We start from the raw sequence: 19,554 nt of genomic DNA, 5'->3' as shown, positions 1-19,554 counted from the left end.
ATGAAAAACAGCCCTAGACCATTATTCTTCCCCCACCAAACTTTACTGTTGGCACTATGCATTGGAGAAAATAGCGTTTTCCTGGCATCTGCCAAACCCAGATTAGTCCGTCGGACTGCCAGATGGTGAAGCGTGATTCATCACTTCAGAGAACCCATTTCCATTGCTCCTGAGTCCAATGGTGGCGAGTTTTACACCACTCCAGACAACGCTTGATATTGGGCATGGTGATCTTAAGCTTGTGTGCCACTGCTCGGCCATGGAAACCCATTTCAGGAAGCTCCCGATGATCAGTTCTTGTGCTGACGTTGCTTCCAGAGGCAGTTTGGAACTCTGCAGTGAGTGCTGCAACCGAGGACAGCCCATTTTTTTTACGCACTATACACTTCAGAACTTGGCGGTCCTGTTCTGTAAACTTGTGTTGCCTACCACTTTGTGGCTGAGCCGTTGTTGCTCGTAGACTTTTCCACTTCACAATAACAGAACTTACAGTTGACCGGGACAGCTCTAACAGGGCAGAAATTTGACAAACTGGACTTGTTGTAAAGGTGGCATCCTATGACAGTACCACGTTGAAAGTCACTGAGCTCTTCTGTAAGGCCATTCTACTGCCAATGTTTGTCTATGGAGATTGTATGGCTGTGAGCTTGATTATATACACCTGTCAGCAACGTGTGTGGCTGAAATGGGCGAATCCACTCATTTGAAGCAGTGTCCAGATACTTTTTTGTATATATAGTGTATTTTGTGAATCGCCCGTAAGTTTGAAAAAAAATGTAAATGATTTTTGGCCATATCGACCAGCCCTAGTGTGTGTGTGTGTGTGTGTGTGTGTGTGTGTGTTAGAGCTAGGTGCTGAGTATCTCCTCGTTCCTCTCTGTCCAGGTGTGGATCTGCCTCTCCCAGACGTCCAGCAGCAGTCGTCCTCCGGCCCTACCAGTGGTGAGCCCAGCCCTGCCAGTTCTGACCGTAGCCCTGCCAGTCCTGAGGCCTCTGGTCCCTCTTCTTCCTCTGGGGGCCGCAGAAACCGCAGCGGGGGGGCAAGGGATGACCGCTACAGATCAGGTACAGACACACACATACTGTACATTCATACGTCACTGATTCAGATTCCGAAAACGTTAATGTCCTCAATGAGGCCATTCATTTAGCAGAAAACACAGTGCATTCAGAGGAAATTACAGATTTAAAAGCAACAACATAGCAAAGGATATTTAAATGGGAAGTAGACTTAAGTGCAATTTCATAAAAATGACACAGACCTCTAACATGCATGGCACCACAGTAGGAGTGGGATGTGTGGGAGCTGCTGCCTTGCTTAGGGATAGTGGTTGGTTCTGATTGTGACAGAGGAGTCTAGTGGAACACAGTTGATGCAGTGACTGACCTACTTTTTCCATTCCTCATCCCTGATTTTTGGTCTGTCCTGATCTTGTTCTCATTCTTTCTCACCGTCTCTGTCAGATATCCACACGGAGGCGGTACAGGCAGCGTTGGCCAAACACAAGGAGGAGAAGATGGCACTGCCCATGCCCACCAAGCGCCGCTCAGCCTTCGTCCAGTCACCCGTAGACAACTGCACCCCTCCAGGTCACTACCATAGAGATCAAACTATGTTCTATGTTTGAGGGTTGGGGTCAATTCCATTTAAATTCCACACAATTCAGGAAGTACACTGAAATTCCAATTCTCTTCAATGCTTTTCAATGAGGAGATTTTAGAATTGGAATTTGGTTTACTTTATGAATTGAAATTAAATTGATCCCAACCCTGCCATGTTTGAGTAGTACACTGTAGTGTTCAATAACTAACCCTGGTCCCGGAGGGCTAAAATACAGGGTGCGCCACACACTGCAGAACACACTTTTAGTTCCAAGCCCAGCACTAACACACCTGAGTTAGCATATTCAAAGTCTAGATGTTCAGTTACTGGACAACCTTTGATGAGTTGATTCAGGTGTGGGTTGGGACAAAATCCTGTAGCTCATCATCAGGACCAGGGATGGTTGGTTAGGTTATCACTGCTTCTGCCCCAATAAGAGAAGGCATATTGGGTGTACACAAACACTGTATATAACTCACCTGGGGTGCTGCCAAGGCAGCCATTTTGTGCGACAAAGCTCACCACGCGTCATCTACTAAATACATCTCGTTCTGTCTCCCTGTCAGACACATCATCAGCGTCTGAGGACGAAGGCTCTCTGCGTCGCCAGGCGACTCTGAGTGCAGCGCTGGCCCAGAGTCTCCAGAGCCCAGACTACTGGATCAACCGCTCAGTGCAGAGCTCCTCCACCTCCTCCTCCGCCTCCTCCACCCTTTCCCACGGGGAAAATAAGACTCAGACGCAACCGCAGCCACAGCCCACTTCAGCACTGGCCGACATACTGGCAAGCACACGCATAGGTAACACACACACACTCTGTAAACACACACACCCCACACATAGGTAAGACAAACACACCCTGCACACATTTAATCCATATTCCTTACACGCACACGCATTGGTAGAACTGACCCGCACTCGCACTAGGGTGCGCACGCAGAAACATATCAGCCCTTCTTCGTACCCTCAGAGACACTTTCTTAATGAACATGTATTGTCTGTAGCTCCACAGCTTTAGGTAAGTTTACCTCAGAGTATTAAACCTTGTCCCTTCTCCCCCAGAGAACAGTGTCCCCCCAGATGTGACGTCCTACACCCCTGAGAGAGGTTCAAGGGTGGACTCCAGGGTAGACCTGCCCCCCAATGCTATGACCAGGGGGATGCCCCGAGGACAGAGCCGCACCAGCATGCTGGATACCACCGCTGACGGTATGCACACACACACTGCAGAACACACTGTAGAGCAACAACCACACACTGTAGCGCAACAACCACACACTGCAGAACACACTGTAGAGCAACAACCACACACTGTAGAGCAATGGCCACACACTGCAGAACACACCGTAGAGCAACGACCACACACTGCAGAACACACTGTAGAGCAACAACCACACACTGTAGAGCAACAACCACACACTGCAGAACACACTGTAAAACAACAGCCACACACTATAGAACGCACTGTAGAACAACAACCACACACTGTAGAACAACAACCACACACTTCAGAATGTACGATCTCACACACACACGGCAGCAGACTGGTAACACGCCGCAGAAAACCACCACACACTGCGATCACTCACTGTATTAACCATAATCTCTAGTCTGTAACATCCTTAATCTGGTGATGGTTTGGCTAACTGACAAAGCACTGTTGTACTGCTATGGCTATGTCAGCATCCCAAATTATACCCTATTTCCTACATAGTGTACTACTTTAACCAGAGCCCCCTGGTCAAAGTAGTGCACTACATATATATACTATGGGAATCCATTCGGATGATTTGGGTGCTCATGCTCATGTCAACCTCCCTCTTTTTTAATAATCTATTTTTATTCAGACATAATGACACACTGACAAGACATAATAACATTGAATGAATCTCACTCACTCTCATCCCCATTCCAGGCGTTGTGTTGGGAAAGCTGCTAACATACTATATTTTGTTCTTTTTTGGGGTGATCCCTTTTTCGGCTGTACGTGTCGTGTCTTTCATTAAAAAAAGGAAAGCGAAAAGGTAATATGAATCGAAATGGGACGGGGCCGGGGAGGGATCAATTCCAATCAGCTTGCTTTTTCACTTCTTCTGTCGTCTGTTTGCCCTGTCTCTCCATCTACTCTCCACAGATAGAAATATCCTTCTGTTTTTGACCAAAATAAAGTTGCATCTACCTGTTGTGTGTGTCCGTTTGTGAGCATTTGTGTCCGTTTGTGCGTGCTTGCCTATTTAATGTATGAGTGTGTGTGTTTTTGTGCGTGATTGTGACTATTAGTGAGTGTGTGTTTGTGTCTATGGTCATGTCTGTGATTGTCTGCCTCTATCTCTGTGCTCTCCAGGTGTGCCAGTAAACAGCCGTGTTTCCACTAAGATCCAGCAGCTGCTGAACACTCTGAAGCGACCCAAGAGACAAGCGCTCAGTGAGTTCTTCCTGGATGACTCCGAGGAGATCGTAGAGGGTAAGAAGCACAGAGGACCTGCTCCAAGACTTAGGCTCCATAAAATACAATACTTCCATTCTGATACTTACAGCACCTTCAGAAAGTATTCACACCGCTTGACTTTTCCACATTTTGCTGTGTTACAACCTGAATTTAAAATGGATTAAGAGATTTTGTCGATGTCCTACACACAATACCCCATAATGTCAAAGTGGAATTATGTTTTACAAATTAATAAAAAATGAAAAGCTGAAGTGTCTTGAGTCAATAAGTATTCAACCCCTTTGTTATGGCAAGCCTTAGTAAGTTCAGGTGTAGAGTTGCTTAACAAGTCACATACTAAGTTGCATGGACTCACTCTGTGTGCAATAATAGTGTTTAACAAGATCTTTGAATGACTACCTCATCTCTGTATCCCAAACATACGATTATCTGTAAGGTCCCTCAGTCCAGCAGTGAATTTTGAACACAGATTCAACCACAAAGACCAGGGAGGTTTTCTAATGCCTCGCAAAGAAGGGCACCTATTGGTAAATTTAAAAATGCAGACATTAAATATCCCTTTGAGCAAGGTGGAGTAATTCATTATCCTTTGGAGGGTGTATTAAGACACCCCGTCACTACAAAGATACAGGCGTCCTTCCTAACTCAGTTGCCGGAGAGGAAGGAAACCTCTCAGGGATTTCACAATGAGACCAATGGTGACTTTTAAACAGTTACAGAGTTTAATGGCTGTTATAGGAGAAAACTGGGGATGGATCAACAAAATTGTAGTAACTCCACAATACTATCTTAATTGACAAGAAGGAACCCTGTACAGATTTTTTTTTTATCCAAACATGCATCCTGTTTGCAGTAAGGCACTAATGTAATACAGCAAAAAAAGGGTCAAAGCAATTGACTTTTTTCCCTAAATACAAGTGTTATGTTTGGGGCAAATACAACACATTACTGAGTACCACTCCCTATATTTTCAAGCAAGTGGTGTCTGCATCATGTTATGGGTATGCTTGTAATTGTTAAGGACTGGGGAGTTTTTCAAGATAAAATTGAATGGAGCTAAGCACAGGCAAAATCCTGAGCACAGGAAAACCTGGTTCAGTCTGCTTTCCACCAGACAGTGGGAGATTAATTCACCTTTCAGCAGGACAATAACCTAAGTTCAAATCTACACTAGAGTTGCTTAACAAGAAGACCGTGAACAACAACAAAAAGTCAAGGGGTGTGAATACTTTCTGAAGGCACTGTACATTCCAATACTTACATTCCATTGAATACAATGCATTCTTCCTTCCTTGAAAGAAATATATAGACAGTAGACATTTAACTCCCTATACCCCACTTTATTTTTCTCTTCCTCTTCACCCTCATCCCTGTCTCCTCCCCTGTCCGTAGTGCCCCAGCCGGACCCCAACACCCCCAGGCCAGAGGGCCGTCAGATCATCCCAGTAAAGGGGGAGCCCCTGGGGGTGGTCAGTAACTGGCCCCCGGCCCTTCAGGCAGCCCTGGCACGCTGGGGAGCCACACAGGCCAAGAGTCCCGCTCTCACCGCCCTGGACGTTACCGGGAAACCCCTCTACACGCTGACATACGGTTGGTCTCACCGTCTTAAATGGCACTCGACTCCCTATTCCCTGCTATATAGGGAGTAATTTCCAGCTAACCCACTTAATTTTTTTATTTTGCTTTTTTATTTAACTAGGCAAGTCAGTTAAGAAAACATTCGTATTTACAATGACGGCCTACCAATAGGAAAACGGCCTGCTGCGTGGATTCAAATAAAACATGTAGATATAGCACATCACAACTAGAGTCACCACCACATTACAAAAAGAAAGACCTAAGATGACAACACAGCCTGGCAGCGACACAGTAGCAACACAACATGACAGCAACATGGTAGCAACACATGGTAGCAACACAACATGGTAGCAACACAACATGGTAGCAACACAACATGGTTGCAACACAACATGGTAGCAACACAACATGACAGCAGCACAACATGGCAGCAGCACAAACAACAGTGCAAAGGGCAAAAAGGTATAGATAACAATACATCACGCGAAGCAGACACACGTTTCAGTAAGAGTGTCCATGATTGAGTCTTTGAATCTAGAAATGGAGATAAAACGGTCCAGAAAGCTTGTTGGACACTAAGAAAGCATTGTTGTAGAGCGTTAAACACAACATCTGGGGAGGGACCAGCTAAGTATTACACTGTATCTTCTGCATATAAGTGGATGAGAGAGCTTGCTACTGCCTGAGCTATGTTGTTGATGTAAATTGAGAAGAGCGTGGGGCCTAGGATCGAGCCTTGGGGTACTCCCTTGGTGACAGGCACTGCACTCTTTGAGAGAGGTAGTTAGCAAACCAGGCCAAAGACCCCTCAGAGACACCAATACTCCTTTTCCGTTCCACAAGAATTGAATGTTCTACCGTATTAAAAGCTTTGACCAAGTCAATAAAAATACAAACGTTGCTTAGAATCAAGCGCAATGGTGACACCATTTAGGACCTTTTAAGGTTGCAGTGACACATCCATAACCTGAGCGGGAAACCAGATTGCATACCGGAGAGAATACTATAGACCTCAAGAAAGCCAGCCCGTTGATTATTGACAAGTTTTTCCAACACTTTTGATAAACAGGTCAATATAGAAATTTGTACCTAAATTTGCTACTTTGTACCTCAGGGAGAAGTGGTGTAGCGGGGCAGGAAGAAAATAGGAATGAGCATTGGGGCTAGTCGCATTGAAGGGCTGGGAGGTGAGGAAATATTGGACAGGCAAGGAGGCAAATAGGAATCCCAACTTAATGAAGTGATGATTAAAGAGCTCAGTCATGCGCGCCATGTCAGGAACAACCACATCATCAACATTTGGGGCGGCAGGTAGCCTAGTGGTTAGAGCATTGGGCCAGTAGCCAAAAGTTTGCTAGATTGAATCCTTGTGCTGACAAGGTAAAAATATGTTGTACTGCTCTTGAACAAGGCAGTTAACCCACTGTTCCTAGGCTGTCATTGTAAATAACAATTAGTTCTTAACTGACTTGCCTAGTTAAATAATAATTACTTTTTAAAATAAAAACATTAAGGGCCATGGGCAGCTGTAAGGAGGAGGGTTTATTCTCCAGGTCTTTCACTGATTTTCAGAACTTCTTGGGGCTAGACCCACAGAGGGAAAACTGCTCCTTAAAGTAACTAACTAAGGCCTTCTAGATAGCTTGAGTGCACTTATTTCTCATTTGCCTGAATGACAGCCAGTCAGCCTGAGTATTTGTGTGCAGAGCCTTTCGCCGAATGGTGTTCTTGAGGTGGAGTAACTCTGCCAGATCACGGTCAAAACAGGGGCTGAACCTTTGTTTAATTGTAATTTCTCTTTATGGGGGTGTGTTTGTTAATGATACCACTGAAAATATTAAAAAAGAAGGTCCAAGTGTCTTCGACAGAGGGGATCAAGCTGATTCTATACCAATTTACAGAGACCAGGTCATGAAGGAAGGCTTGCTTGCTCATTAAAGTTTTTCAGCAAGCGTCTGACAAATCAGGACAGGTTGTTTCACTGAGCAGCCATTACGAACACAGGCTGTAAACAGTGATCATGAAGGTCATTACAGAAAACAGATTATTAGATTATTACAACAGATTATTATAGATTATTTGTGAGGATAACATCAAGGAGAGTAGCCTTTTCTGGGTATTTGGAGTCATACATTGTGGGATTGGTAATAATCTGAGAGAGATTTAGGGAGTCCCAGTTTAGGTCACCTAGCAGGACAAATTCAGATTTAGTGTAAGAGGCCAGGAGAGAGCTTAGGGCAGGTAGGGTACACGCCGGTGCGATTGGTGGAAGATAACACCCAGCAACAGTCAAGAAAGAGATATTTGAAAGTGTAATGCTTAAACCCATCAGATCAAATTGTTTAGGGACAGACTTGGTGGAGACAACAGAGCAATGAAGGGGTTCTTTGGTAAAGATTGCCACTCAACCACCATTTGGAAAATCTGTCTTGCAGGAAAAGGTTATAACCAGAAAGGTTAGCATCAAGTGTTGTAAACACGCTTTCTTAACCACGTCTCAGTAATGACCAACACATCTGGATTGGAGCTGTGAACCCACACTTTCAATTGATCCATTTTAGGTAATAAGCTTCTAATGTTAACTTGCAGAAAACCCAGGCTTTTACGAGAGCAGAAATCTGTGAAACAGATGTCAGAGTATAAATCAGAATTGGAGCTAGCAACAGTAGATGGCCCAGGGAGTACATGCACATTTCCAGATATCATCAGCAGTAATACAATCAGGGCACGGCAGAGGACAGGGAGAGCTCTGCAGTGTCGATTCTCTATGACATTTGAATGTGCATCAGATGGTAGCAAGATCGTATTGTACAGCAAATTCATCAGGTAACACAAATACAAAGCCGGCGAGAGGTGGTTAGAATAAGATGGGAGGCCAAGAGTCCGAAGTAACCAGTAGAGAGTCAAGAGTCGCGAGTGTGGGAACAAACATTGTCTGTCCCACGGTCGGGTAAACAAGCAAGTTCGTAGTCAACAAAGCACACAGGAGTCATAGGGCAAGTAACGTAAAGCACATGAAAATAATATAAATGACTTGGGGCTAGCCATTGTAAGTTCAAAGAGTCACTCACTCACTCAAATTAACTTGAGAGAGTAGCTCTCTGAGTCCAGTAGGCTATAAAAGTCTGAGATAAAAATCAATAAATAGTAGTCCTATACTTGTTAATTAAAGCGTTTGAGTAAGTTCATGTAATAAGCTTCACAAGTTAATTAGCCTACATAAAATTCAGATCAGTTCAAAGTCTGCGGTGTGTGCGTTTGTGCTGGAGAGTTTGCTGGGGGTAGGGAGACAGACCAGGGCAGACGGGGAACAGATCGATGGGTGGGATCCAAACAGCATTGCAGCAGGCAACGGGAGTAGGTGTCACACCAGCTTTTTTCGGGAGGCTGAGACAGGTGCGCGTTAAGAGCAGATAAAAACATCCAAAGCGAAAAGCTTGGTGAAAGAAAACGTGGTCAAGTTGGCTTGAGTTTCGATGTTCACCAGACATTTGGGCTATCAAACAATCAACAGCTCGCAAATGATTTCCTGAAACGTGGGTGTTCTACACGCAACATGGTAGGGGGCTTCCCAGTCATTACAAGTGCAACATGAAACCCACAGACCTGGAGGATGCTGTTGCCGAGGTGGGAGTCGGATTGCGGGTGTCTCAGATCTGACCTTTTTAGTTCATGACTTGTGCTACCGTAGTTCATCAACACCAAAGATCACACTCCTCTCAGTCAATCTATGGAGAACTCAAGTCATTTTTGTCTCCTCTAAGAAATTGCTCTTGTGACAACGGTGTATGTATCTCTCTCTCTCTTCCTCAGGTAAACTGTGGAGCCGCAGTCTGAAGCTGGCCTACACTCTGTTGAACAAACTGGGCACCAAGAACGAGCCTGTCCTGAGACCTGGAGATAGGGTACGTGGTCAAAACACACAGCCGTTCAGACGGGATATTCCTCTTCTTCCCACTTGACCACTTTGATGGATTGATCTTTATTCAAAAACGTGAAACGTGTCTTCTAGACGCATTGCACATGCACAGCCGACAAAATACACAATGTAAGATGTTCCCATTGTGACGTGTGGTGCTCTTTCTGAAACTGTACTGCGTGTCTATGCCCCCTAGGTGGCGCTGGTGTACCCCAACAGTGACCCTGCTATGTTCTGGGTGGCCTTCTATGGCTGTCTCCTAGCAGAGGTCATCCCTGTACCCATAGAGGTGCCACTGTCTAGACAGGTAAGGGACAAGGATGTTGAGTGTTTTATAGTGACATCATTAGTTAGCTATGTTGCTCAATCTCATGGAATATTTGATTCCTGACAAATAACCAAATCAAATCAGAGTAGCGTAGCGTAAATCCAGCTTTCAGTCACTATGCAGTAGACATGGGCCAGTTCTTACCAGCTATAGCAACACAAACAACATAACTAGATCCAAGTGGTCACCTGACTCATTACAGACCAATAGTGGCAGTATAGATTTTCTGTCAATTTGTAATGGTTACCTTTGTGTTTCACATCCCAGGATGCAGGCAGTCTTCAGATTGGCTTCCTTTTGGGCAGCTGTGGGGTAGGCCTGGCCCTGACTAGTGAGATCTGTCTCAAAGGACTGCCCAAGACACCCCAGGGAGAGATCATGCAGTTTAAAGGTCAGCACACACCACAAATTGCTCCACTGCAGTTGTCACCCCACTCACTTTCTCTCTGGGACTCATTAGCTAGGCACATTAGGAGGAGCCCGTTGCTCATTGTACTGTTTATCTGTGGGTTTATCTGTGTGTACATTTGTACATCCATTGTCCCATATGAACGAAACGAGGCCTACACACTAATGGTCCTAATACCACCTTTTTGAAAGCTACAAGGTTTCGATCCACGGTGGATCTTTGTCCAGTCGTCAAACTGACTTCTAGTATTGTCCTGTGTCCGCTGATGATGATGTTCTGCCTCCCAGGTTGGCCCCGTATGAAGTGGGTTGTGACAGACACCAAGTACCTGACCAAGCCCTCTAAAGACTGGCAGCCCCACATCCCCACCGCCAACACAGACACGGCTTACATCGAGGTGAGACCAGCGTCCCTGTGGGAAGTATACAGACCATTTATGCTTGTATTTGACAGATTTAAAAAAAACAAAATACAAAAAAATAAGAATAATTATACTCGTTTGTCTTTCTGTTTATGCTGTGTATCGCAGATTTATTTTGTGAATTAATTTAACTCTATGACTGACTGTGTGTGTGTGTTCTGCTCTTCCAGTACAAGGCCAGTAAAGAGGGCACAGTGATGGGAGTAGCCGTGTCTAAGATAGCCTTGCTGACTCACTGCCAGGCCCTGACACAGGCCTGCAACTACTGTGAAGGTCAGTACATGAAAAACACACACCGACACATATTGTTTTAGTGACAATATATCTACTCAAGCCCTCTTAGTAACCTAGATACACAGAGATGACCCAAAACTAGTTTGTTAATTATGCAAGGAGGAGCATGAAGAAGCTAATGGAACTGGAACCTTTGGAGGAGGTTAGGGTGATGTTGTTACTCTTGTCTTCACCACGAATACTCACACTCAGGTTAAATAATTGATCAGGCCTGAGGTCTCTTCTCCTGTACTCTCTCTGTCTCTTTCTGTCTCTCTTCTCTCCTCTCTCTACTCAGATCATCTGTTAGACAAAGGGAACTTTAGCCTCTGTGTCTCAGAGAACATTAGATCCTGTGAGGGGAATCCACAGAGGCAGGCAGCAAGACTGTTCCTGGAACACGGTGTTTCCCTGTCCATAATTAGTTAACTTTTATTGTAGCCTACATACTTATCATGTGATATAAAGCTATTATCAAATGCCCTGTGGCAGCCTAGCTATATGGAGAAGCTGCTTTCGCTATCCTTAAGTGTCCGAGTATCTGTAACTGTTGATGTGATTTGTGGATTGACATCAAGTATTTCAATTGAGTGTGTGTGTGTCCTCTCTCAGGAGAAACATTGGTCAACGTGCTAGATTGTAAGAAGGACATGGGTTTGTGGCACGGGGTGTTAACCAGTGTGATGAACAGGATCCACACCATCACTGTACCCTACGCTGTCATGAAGGCCTGTCCCATGTCCTGGGTGCAGAGGGTCCACATACACAAAGGTAAGGCTACAGTTAGCATTTGTATGGTAAACTGCATAGAGACTAGCATCCTAAACTGCACACTATGGATTAAGGTAATTCAGGTTGGGTTTATTAGGAGACATTGTAGCAAAATGTTTTAAGATGTTGTCTGCTGGGAAATGAAAACAAGCGTTTCTTATTGAGCAAATTCAGATATTACCTCTCGGTTTCACTCTGTTTTGGAACGTTTCTTCCATTTTGTGCCTTAATGAACAACCTAAATGTGTGGAATTGGCATTAGTGCTTGTGTCATTAACTACTATGTGTGAGAGGCTGAGCTGTCCCTACTGTTCCTCCCTCCCTGCAGCACGTGTCGCCTTGGTGAAGTGTCGTGACCTCCACTGGGCTATGATGGCTCACAGGGACCAGAGAGACACCAACCTGTCCTCCATACGCATGCTCATAGTAGCCGATGGAGCCAACCCCTGTGAGTAACACACACGTGCGCGGGCTACAGACACATGGACTCTTTGGGCACACACACACACACACACACACACACACACACACACACACACACACACACACACACACACACACACACACACACAGGGACCAGAGAGACACCAACCTCTCCTTAACCTTTCCTGTGAGTCGCATTAACATGGCAGCCATGATGCGTGCTTGCTTTATTTATCTATTCCCAAGACTATTATTTGTCCTTACAAAGGTAGACTGTGATTTAGTATTTTTAAGCTACAGTGCATCCGCCGGTCAACAATCATACAGTGGCTTGCGAAAGTATTCACCCCCCCTTGGCATTTTTCCTGTTTTGTTGCCTTACAATTAAAATAGATTTTTGGGGGGTTTGTATCATTTGATTTACACAACATGCCTACCACTTTGAAGATGCAAAATATATTTTTATTGTGAAACAAACAACACAAAAAAACAGAACTTGAGCGTGCATAACTATTCACCCCCCCGAAGTCAATACTTTGTAGAGACACCTTTTGCAGCAATTACAGCTGCAAGTCTCTTGGGATATGTCTCTATAAGCTTGGCACATCTAGCCACGGGGATTTTGCCCATTCTTCAAGGAAAAACTGCTCCAGCACCTTCAAGTTGGATGGGTTCCGCTGGCCTACAGCAATCTTTAAGTCATACCACAGATTCTCAATTGGATTCCAGGTTGCAATGCAAGAAAATAGGAAAAACACCAAGGGGGATGCATACTTTTGCAAGGCACTGTATCTAACCTTAATCAAAGTACATTGGAAGTATAGAAAAGTTTGCATTGTGTGTGTAAATATTGACACACACTCACTGTATTTGGGATGTCCGTCAGGGTCCGTGTCGTCGTGCGACGCCTTCCTCAACGTGTTCCAGTCTCATGGGTTAAAGCCGGAGGTCATCTGCCCCTGTGCCTCCTCTCCTGAAGCCCTCACTGTGGCTATCCGCAGGTACTACACTGCACCAGTTCACAGCTACTGATGCACTATATATATATATATATATATATATATATATATACATACAACCTCTAAGGAAACGTACACACAACCCATTTCCAGTGCTCATGTAGTATATGTACAATAATGTAATCTTCTTCACATCAATTGAGAAAACGTGTGTCTCATTTCTCCATAGCCCTCTCACACTCCCGTATTTTCTTTGCCCTTACTCTCCCCCTCCCTCCCTCCCCTTCCAGGCCTGGTGCCCGTGGTGCAGCCCTCCCAGCCAGAGCCATCCTGTCCATGGGCGGTCTGAGTCACGGGGTCATCAGGGTCAACACAGAGGATAAAAACTCTGCCCTCACTGTACAGGACGTGGGCCATGTCATGCCTGGAGGTCAGCGAACTGACTTCACCGTGCACCACACTACAGTACACACGTTTACATTCTGTTTGTATACTGTTATGGTTCAATTCCTTTAAGTTGTTCCTCACTGACTTACTTTAGCAGTGGGGCTTTTACTGTCATGTCAATGTATCTTCCCTGGTGTTAAGTCTACTTGGCTCAGCGTTTGAGTCATTGCTTCAATAATACATAGATTTTATATTGCGCTTATCTTGGACCCAAAGAGGCTTCGGAAGTTAGTTTCTTACGTGTGTGCTTTTTGTGTTTTAGCCCTAATGTCATTGTCCTCCCGTGTTTCAGCTCTGATGTGTATCGTGAAGCCAGACGGCCCTCCGCAGCTCTGTAAGACAGATGAGATCGGAGAGATAGTGTTGAACTCCAGGGCTGGCGGAACCATGTACTACGGCCTACCTGGAGTCACCAAGAACACCTTCGAGGTGAGGAGAGGACTGTTTACCGTACTCTCTCATCAAACCTCTGCGTCTCTGGCCGCCGTGTGGTGTACTGGCACTGTTGTGTGGCCATCAACCTAAAAAAAACAATACTCCTCTGTCAGAGCATTACACTTCTAAAAGCTCTACCCCACCTTTATTCTTCACTGGGCATGGTTGCCTATGGACTCTCTACTCTTTAAACTGAGTTGAGGAGTTGTGTTGACAGTTAAAAGTGTTGTTAATGTGATGTTTTTGAAACGATGGTCACGATGAAATATATTTAATACAGGCCCCTTCCATAAACCCCATAACTGAACGTGTGTCCTTCTGTCTTCCATGCAGGTGATTCCCGTGAACCAGGCTGGAGCTCCGCTAGGAGAGATCCTCTTCACTAGGACTGGCCTGCTGGGCTTCGTAGGGCCGGTAAGACCACGTTGAGTCCCCCTTTGGACTTGCCTCCAAATTGTAGGACTTGCCATGCTGAGTTAGCCTGGGTGCCAGTCCTTTCTCTTGCCAACTCCTTATGGAATTGTCCTGCCGTACAGTCTGGCTGAATGATAAAAAGTTCACGCTTCTAGTTTGCAGTGAGGCCAGACAGTTTGGCTTGACACCTATGGAGTTGGCAAGAGCACAAACAGATCTGGGACCAGGCTCTACTGATCTGGAGGAATAGAAAAAAAACCTGTCCATCTAGAATTTGCTTCTTTAGTCTGTTGATGTGCAGTAGGTGAAGATCTTCTCCCTCTCTCCACAGGGCAGTCTGATCTTTGTAGTGGGAAAGAACGAGGGGCTCCTGACGGTCAGTGGTAGACGACACAATGCTGATGACCTGGTGGCCACCGCCCTGGCCGTGGAGCCTGTTAAAACTGTCTACAGGGGGAGGTGGGTGTCAGAGGGCTCAGGTTTCTCGTGTGAATGTACACATGCTGTGTTCAAGTGTGCCTTTTGTAGAATTGTGGTTTGAGGAGGGAGGTGAGATATACAGAAGCCTCTGGGTCCTGTTTAGTAGGCACGACATTGGAGAAAATGTTTTGGATCCGTTTCAAATGTATTCTCCGTGTGATGCTGACCTTAAGTGGCGTAAGAGGGCGGCGTGAGGGTGTGGTATCCTCTCGGCACCGGGGCCAGGATCACTGTGTTCTCTGTGGCGGTGTTCCCTGATGTACTGTGTGTTGTGTTGTGTTGTCAGAGTACATTGCTTTTGGTGTGTGTGTGTGTTATGATAGTTCACAGGGTTGTGTGTTATTGCCAACTGACCCTCCCTCTCTCTAATCTCTCTCTCCCCTGGTGTAGGATCGCTGTGTTCTCAGTGACCGTGTTCTATGATGAGAGGATAGTGATCGTAGCAGAGCAGAGGCCTGACGCCAGTGAAGAGGACAGCTTCCAGTGGATGAGCCGAGTACTACAGGTACCCTGTCACATCACCTGGCATGTCACCTAAGCATTCATCTAGGATAGCATCGGTCTTTCAGTTACAGTTAGATGGACGTATAGCTGGGTACACTATCTTCTATCAATATGTACACTGATAATCAGCACACCTAGCTGAACATGACCATTATGCTGTATTTTCCTCGGCAGGCCATAGACAGTATTCATCAGGTGGGTTTGTACTGTCTGGCCCTGGTTCCGGCCAACACGTTACCCAAGACCCCGCTGGGAGGGATCCACATCTCTGAGACCAAACAGAACTTCCTAGAGGGGAACCTGCACCCCTGTAACATCCTCCTCTGTCCACACACCTGCGTCACCAACCTGCCTAAACCGCGACAGAAACAGCCAGGTAAAGACGATGGGCTGTCCTGAATGTTGGAGGGAGGTTCAGTTCCCCATGAACTGGCGCGATTTGGGATTGTGTCTCGCACCTTGAACTCTTGTGTGTTTGTATACAGAACAGGGTGATAACGATTGGCTCGCCTAATGTCTCAGTCTTTGTGTATCTCTGACTCACTCACCCATCCTCCTATCCTGTATAGTTGGTGTGGGCCCGGCCTCTATCATGGTTGGTAACCTGGTAGCGGGGAAGAGGATGGCCCAGGCTGCAGGCAGAGAGCTGGGAGTGCTGGAGGAAGAGGGCCTGGTCAGGAAGGTAAGACCTTAACGTACCTGGTGAGGCTGGCCCCTACTGTCTGTCTTCTCTCCTAAACAGACTGATGCCTGGAAGAAACAACATCACAACTGATTATACCAGCATTGACTAAAACGTATTATTGTACGAAAGAGGTTGGCCACGCAGGATCCTTATATCTGGTATGGAGTCAGGGAGGGGTGACTATTGCTGATTTACTGTCCTAAGGTTATGTTGTGTTCTGTTTCTACTGTCGGTGGCGCTGGTAGCTCTGTTCTTGGCCCACCATGATGGTAAGTCTACCACTAGCTGAGCTGGGTGTTGCTTCAGCTCCTGTTGCCTCTGTCAGATGTGCTGCTTTGCAGTGATAGTCATTTGAGTGTACACCTCTGCTGCTGGCTGTGGTTGAGAAGGGAATCAAGCTCAGCATGCTACCGTCCAGGGAGCAACTGAGAACTCACTATGTCAGTGTGTGTTTTTACTGTGGCTGCTTGCCTGCTACTGTAACTGTTCTCCCTCCCCAGTTACAGTGACCCTTACCGTCCTGTTCTTGTACCCTGGTCTTTGGTTGTGTGATTGGCCCTGAACAGTCCTGAACTGAAATCGTAATATCAGTATTGAATGATCCTGACTGCTCTCACAGCTCACCCCCTCTCTCGGCTTTCTCTCTCTTCTTTCTCTCCTCTCCCTCTTTCTCCTCTCTCGTGCTCTCTCGCTCTCTCTCTCTCTCAGCACCAGTTTCTGTCTGAAGCCTTACAGTGGAGAGCCCAGACCGACCCTGACCACGTCCTCTATGTGCTGCTCAACGCTAAGGTACGACACACACATTCATGTTCACACGTTTTCTTTGAGCTTCAAAGCATTAACATGGTCGTGTTAGGCAGGTAGTTTGGAACCATGCTCGCTTGACGAGTAACAGCGTCTGGACGATTTGCGGTGCCTTCAGCTCAGTGGGCTAATTAGTCAGGTACCATGCAGGAGATCAGGGTTCGAACCCCGGTCAGTCACAATTGCTAGACTTTCCTGGGAATTTGAGCTGCAGCTGTTCTGTTGTGTATATGGTATCTATTTTCCCACCTCAATCCTGCAGGGGGTAGCGGTGTGCACGGCCACATGTAGTCAGCTGCATAAGAGAGCAGAGAAGATAACCTCAGCCCTGATGGAGAGAGGAGGCCTCAACACTGGAGACAACGTAGTGCTGCTATACCCTCCTGGTGAGGAGCTATGCACACACACACACACACACACACCTGACTGCTGCGACTGGCCTTCCTCACCTCAATTAAATCTAGTCCTTAGTATAGTCAGTTATATGCTATTGTTAAAAGCCCCCCCCCCCCCCCCTCCCCATCTCTCTCCCTCCCTCTCCCCAGGCATTGATCTTATAGCTGCCTTCTATGGCTGTCTGTACGCGGGGGTGATCCCTGTAACAGTGCGGCCCCCTCACCCCCAGAACCTGTCTGCTACCCTGCCCACCGTCCGCATGATCATCGACGTGAGTCAACTACAGCCACATAACAGCTTTATAGAAGATGCTTGGCCTCAATGATCAACATAAAATGTAGACATGCATATAGTTGCACAATGAAAACTTGAAATGTTCTTGAAAAATGAGCCCCCATCTACTCTTAACGTCCCTGTCTCTGTCTGTGTTTAAAGGTGAGTAAAGCAGCCTGTATCCTAACCACCCAGCCCCTTATGAGGATCCTCCGGTCCAGAGAGGCTGCTGCCAGCGTCAACGTCAAGACCTGGCCCACTATCATAGACACAGGTACTGATCTGAGATATTTGGTGGTAACCTATTCAAAGCTCACCGCAAGGAGAGAAGTGAAGTGAACCCGCTGTTAATTGTGAGAGTCGTACCTTTTGAGACGGTCGTATCTTTTCCTAAGTTCAATCTCCCACTCCCTTTCTAGACGACCTCCCCAGGAGGCGGCCCCCCCAGCTCTACAAGCCCCCCACAGCAGAGATGCTGGCCTACCTGGACTTCAGTGTGTCCACCACAGGCATGCTGACCGGGGTCAAGGTAAGGGCTCTGCAGTAATATGAACAGACAAAAAGTATATTTGCTCAATGTCTATGTACACTTAAATACTGTGTCCACTCGGAACACACCATAGTAATTGTTTTGCACATTATATATTGAAATGCATCTCTCTCTTTTCTTTCTCTGTCTTCTGTCTCTCTCTCGCTCTCCCTTTTTTGTCTCTGTCTGTGGTGTGTATGCGTGTGTCAGATGTCCCACTCGGCGGTCAGTACTCTGTGTCGCTCCATCAAGCTACAGTGTGAGCTCTACTCCTCACGCCAAATAGCCATCTGTCTGGACCCCTACTGCGGCCTGGGCTTTGTACAGTGGTGCCTCTCCAGGTAAGTCCTGGCTTCAAATAGTGTGTATGTATATAAACAGTTGAAGTCGGAAGTTTACATACACCTTAGCCAAATACATTTAAACTCAGTTTTTCACAATTTAATCCTAGTAAAAATTCCCTGTCTTAGGTCAGTTAGGATCACCACTTTATTTTAAGAATGTAAAATGCCAGAATAATAGTAGAGAGAATTATTTATTTCAGCTTTTATTTCTTTCACCACATTCCCAGTGGGTCAGAAGTTTACATGCACTCAATTAGTATTTGGTAGAATTGCCTTTCAATTGTTTAACTTGGGTCAAACATTTCAGGTAGCCTTCCACAAGCTTCCCACAATAAATTGAGTGAATTTCTAACTAATTTTTAACTGTAACTGAGTCAGGTTTGTAGGCCTCCTTGCGCGCACACACTTTTTCAGTACTGCCCACAAACTTTCTTTAGGATTGAGGTCTGGGCTATGTGATGGCCACTCCAATACCTTGACTTTGTAGTCCTTAAGCCATTTTGCCACAACTTTGGAAGTATGTTTGGGGTCATTGTCCATTTGGAAGACCCATTTGCGACCAAGCTTTAACTTCCTTACTGATGTCTTGAGATGTTGCTTCAATATATCCACATACTTTTCCTGCCTAATGATGCCATCTATTTTGTGAAGTACACCAGTCCCTCCTGCAGCAAAGCACCCCCACAACATGAGGCTGCCACCCCCGTGCTTCACGGTTGGGATGGCGTTCTTCGGGTTGCAAGCCTTTCCCCTTTTCCTCCAAACATAATGATGGTCATTATGGCCAAACAGTTCTATTTTTGTTTCATCAGACCAGAGGATATTTCTCCAAAAAGTACGATCTTTGTCCCCATGTGCAGTTGCAAACCGTAGTCTGTCTTTTTTATCGTGGTTTTGGAGCAGTGGCTTCTTCCTTCCTGAGCGGCCTTTCAGGTTATGTCGATATAGGACTCGTTTTACTGTGGATATAGATACTTTTGTACCTGTTTCCTTCAGCATCTTCACAAGGTCCTTTGCTGCTGTTCTGGAATTGATTTGCACATTTCACCACAAAGTACGTTCATCTCTTGGAGACAGAACGCATCTCCGTCCTGAGCGGTATGACGGCTG

General features: G+C 45.9%; 1 protein-coding gene across 3 annotated transcripts in view; it reads left to right on the top strand.

The window, feature by feature from the left end:
* LOC135528525 (disco-interacting protein 2 homolog B-A) overlaps positions 1-19,554 on the top strand; it is a 76,235-nt gene that overhangs the window by 43,983 nt on the left and 12,698 nt on the right. For 2 of the 3 annotated variants that reach the window (XM_064957670.1, XM_064957672.1), the window contains exons 3-30: positions 886-1,065; positions 1,465-1,590; positions 2,170-2,403; positions 2,666-2,812; positions 3,616-3,627; positions 3,948-4,067; positions 5,445-5,642; positions 9,444-9,535; positions 9,746-9,856; positions 10,145-10,268; positions 10,574-10,683; positions 10,878-10,980; positions 11,593-11,751; positions 12,080-12,199; positions 13,061-13,175; positions 13,424-13,563; positions 13,873-14,009; positions 14,349-14,429; positions 14,761-14,888; positions 15,300-15,414; positions 15,588-15,789; positions 15,983-16,095; positions 16,807-16,887; positions 17,165-17,288; positions 17,448-17,569; positions 17,734-17,845; positions 17,991-18,100; positions 18,311-18,441. In XM_064957670.1, coding sequence (XP_064813742.1) covers positions 886-1,065; positions 1,465-1,590; positions 2,170-2,403; positions 2,666-2,812; positions 3,616-3,627; positions 3,948-4,067; positions 5,445-5,642; positions 9,444-9,535; positions 9,746-9,856; positions 10,145-10,268; positions 10,574-10,683; positions 10,878-10,980; positions 11,593-11,751; positions 12,080-12,199; positions 13,061-13,175; positions 13,424-13,563; positions 13,873-14,009; positions 14,349-14,429; positions 14,761-14,888; positions 15,300-15,414; positions 15,588-15,789; positions 15,983-16,095; positions 16,807-16,887; positions 17,165-17,288; positions 17,448-17,569; positions 17,734-17,845; positions 17,991-18,100; positions 18,311-18,441 — 3,547 coding nt within the window. The remainder of the gene's footprint in view (positions 1-885; positions 1,066-1,464; positions 1,591-2,169; positions 2,404-2,665; positions 2,813-3,615; positions 3,628-3,947; positions 4,068-5,444; positions 5,643-9,443; positions 9,536-9,745; positions 9,857-10,144; positions 10,269-10,573; positions 10,684-10,877; positions 10,981-11,592; positions 11,752-12,079; positions 12,200-13,060; positions 13,176-13,423; positions 13,564-13,872; positions 14,010-14,348; positions 14,430-14,760; positions 14,889-15,299; positions 15,415-15,587; positions 15,790-15,982; positions 16,096-16,806; positions 16,888-17,164; positions 17,289-17,447; positions 17,570-17,733; positions 17,846-17,990; positions 18,101-18,310; positions 18,442-19,554) is intronic. The other variant, XM_064957671.1, reaches the window with a different exon arrangement.

Source organism: Oncorhynchus masou, chromosome 33, assembly GCF_036934945.1.
Source record: "Oncorhynchus masou masou isolate Uvic2021 chromosome 33, UVic_Omas_1.1, whole genome shotgun sequence".
Lineage (NCBI taxonomy): Eukaryota > Metazoa > Chordata > Actinopteri > Salmoniformes > Salmonidae > Oncorhynchus > Oncorhynchus masou.
Note: the sequence above shows the minus strand (reverse complement) of the source record. Positions and strands in the feature narration are given on the sequence as shown.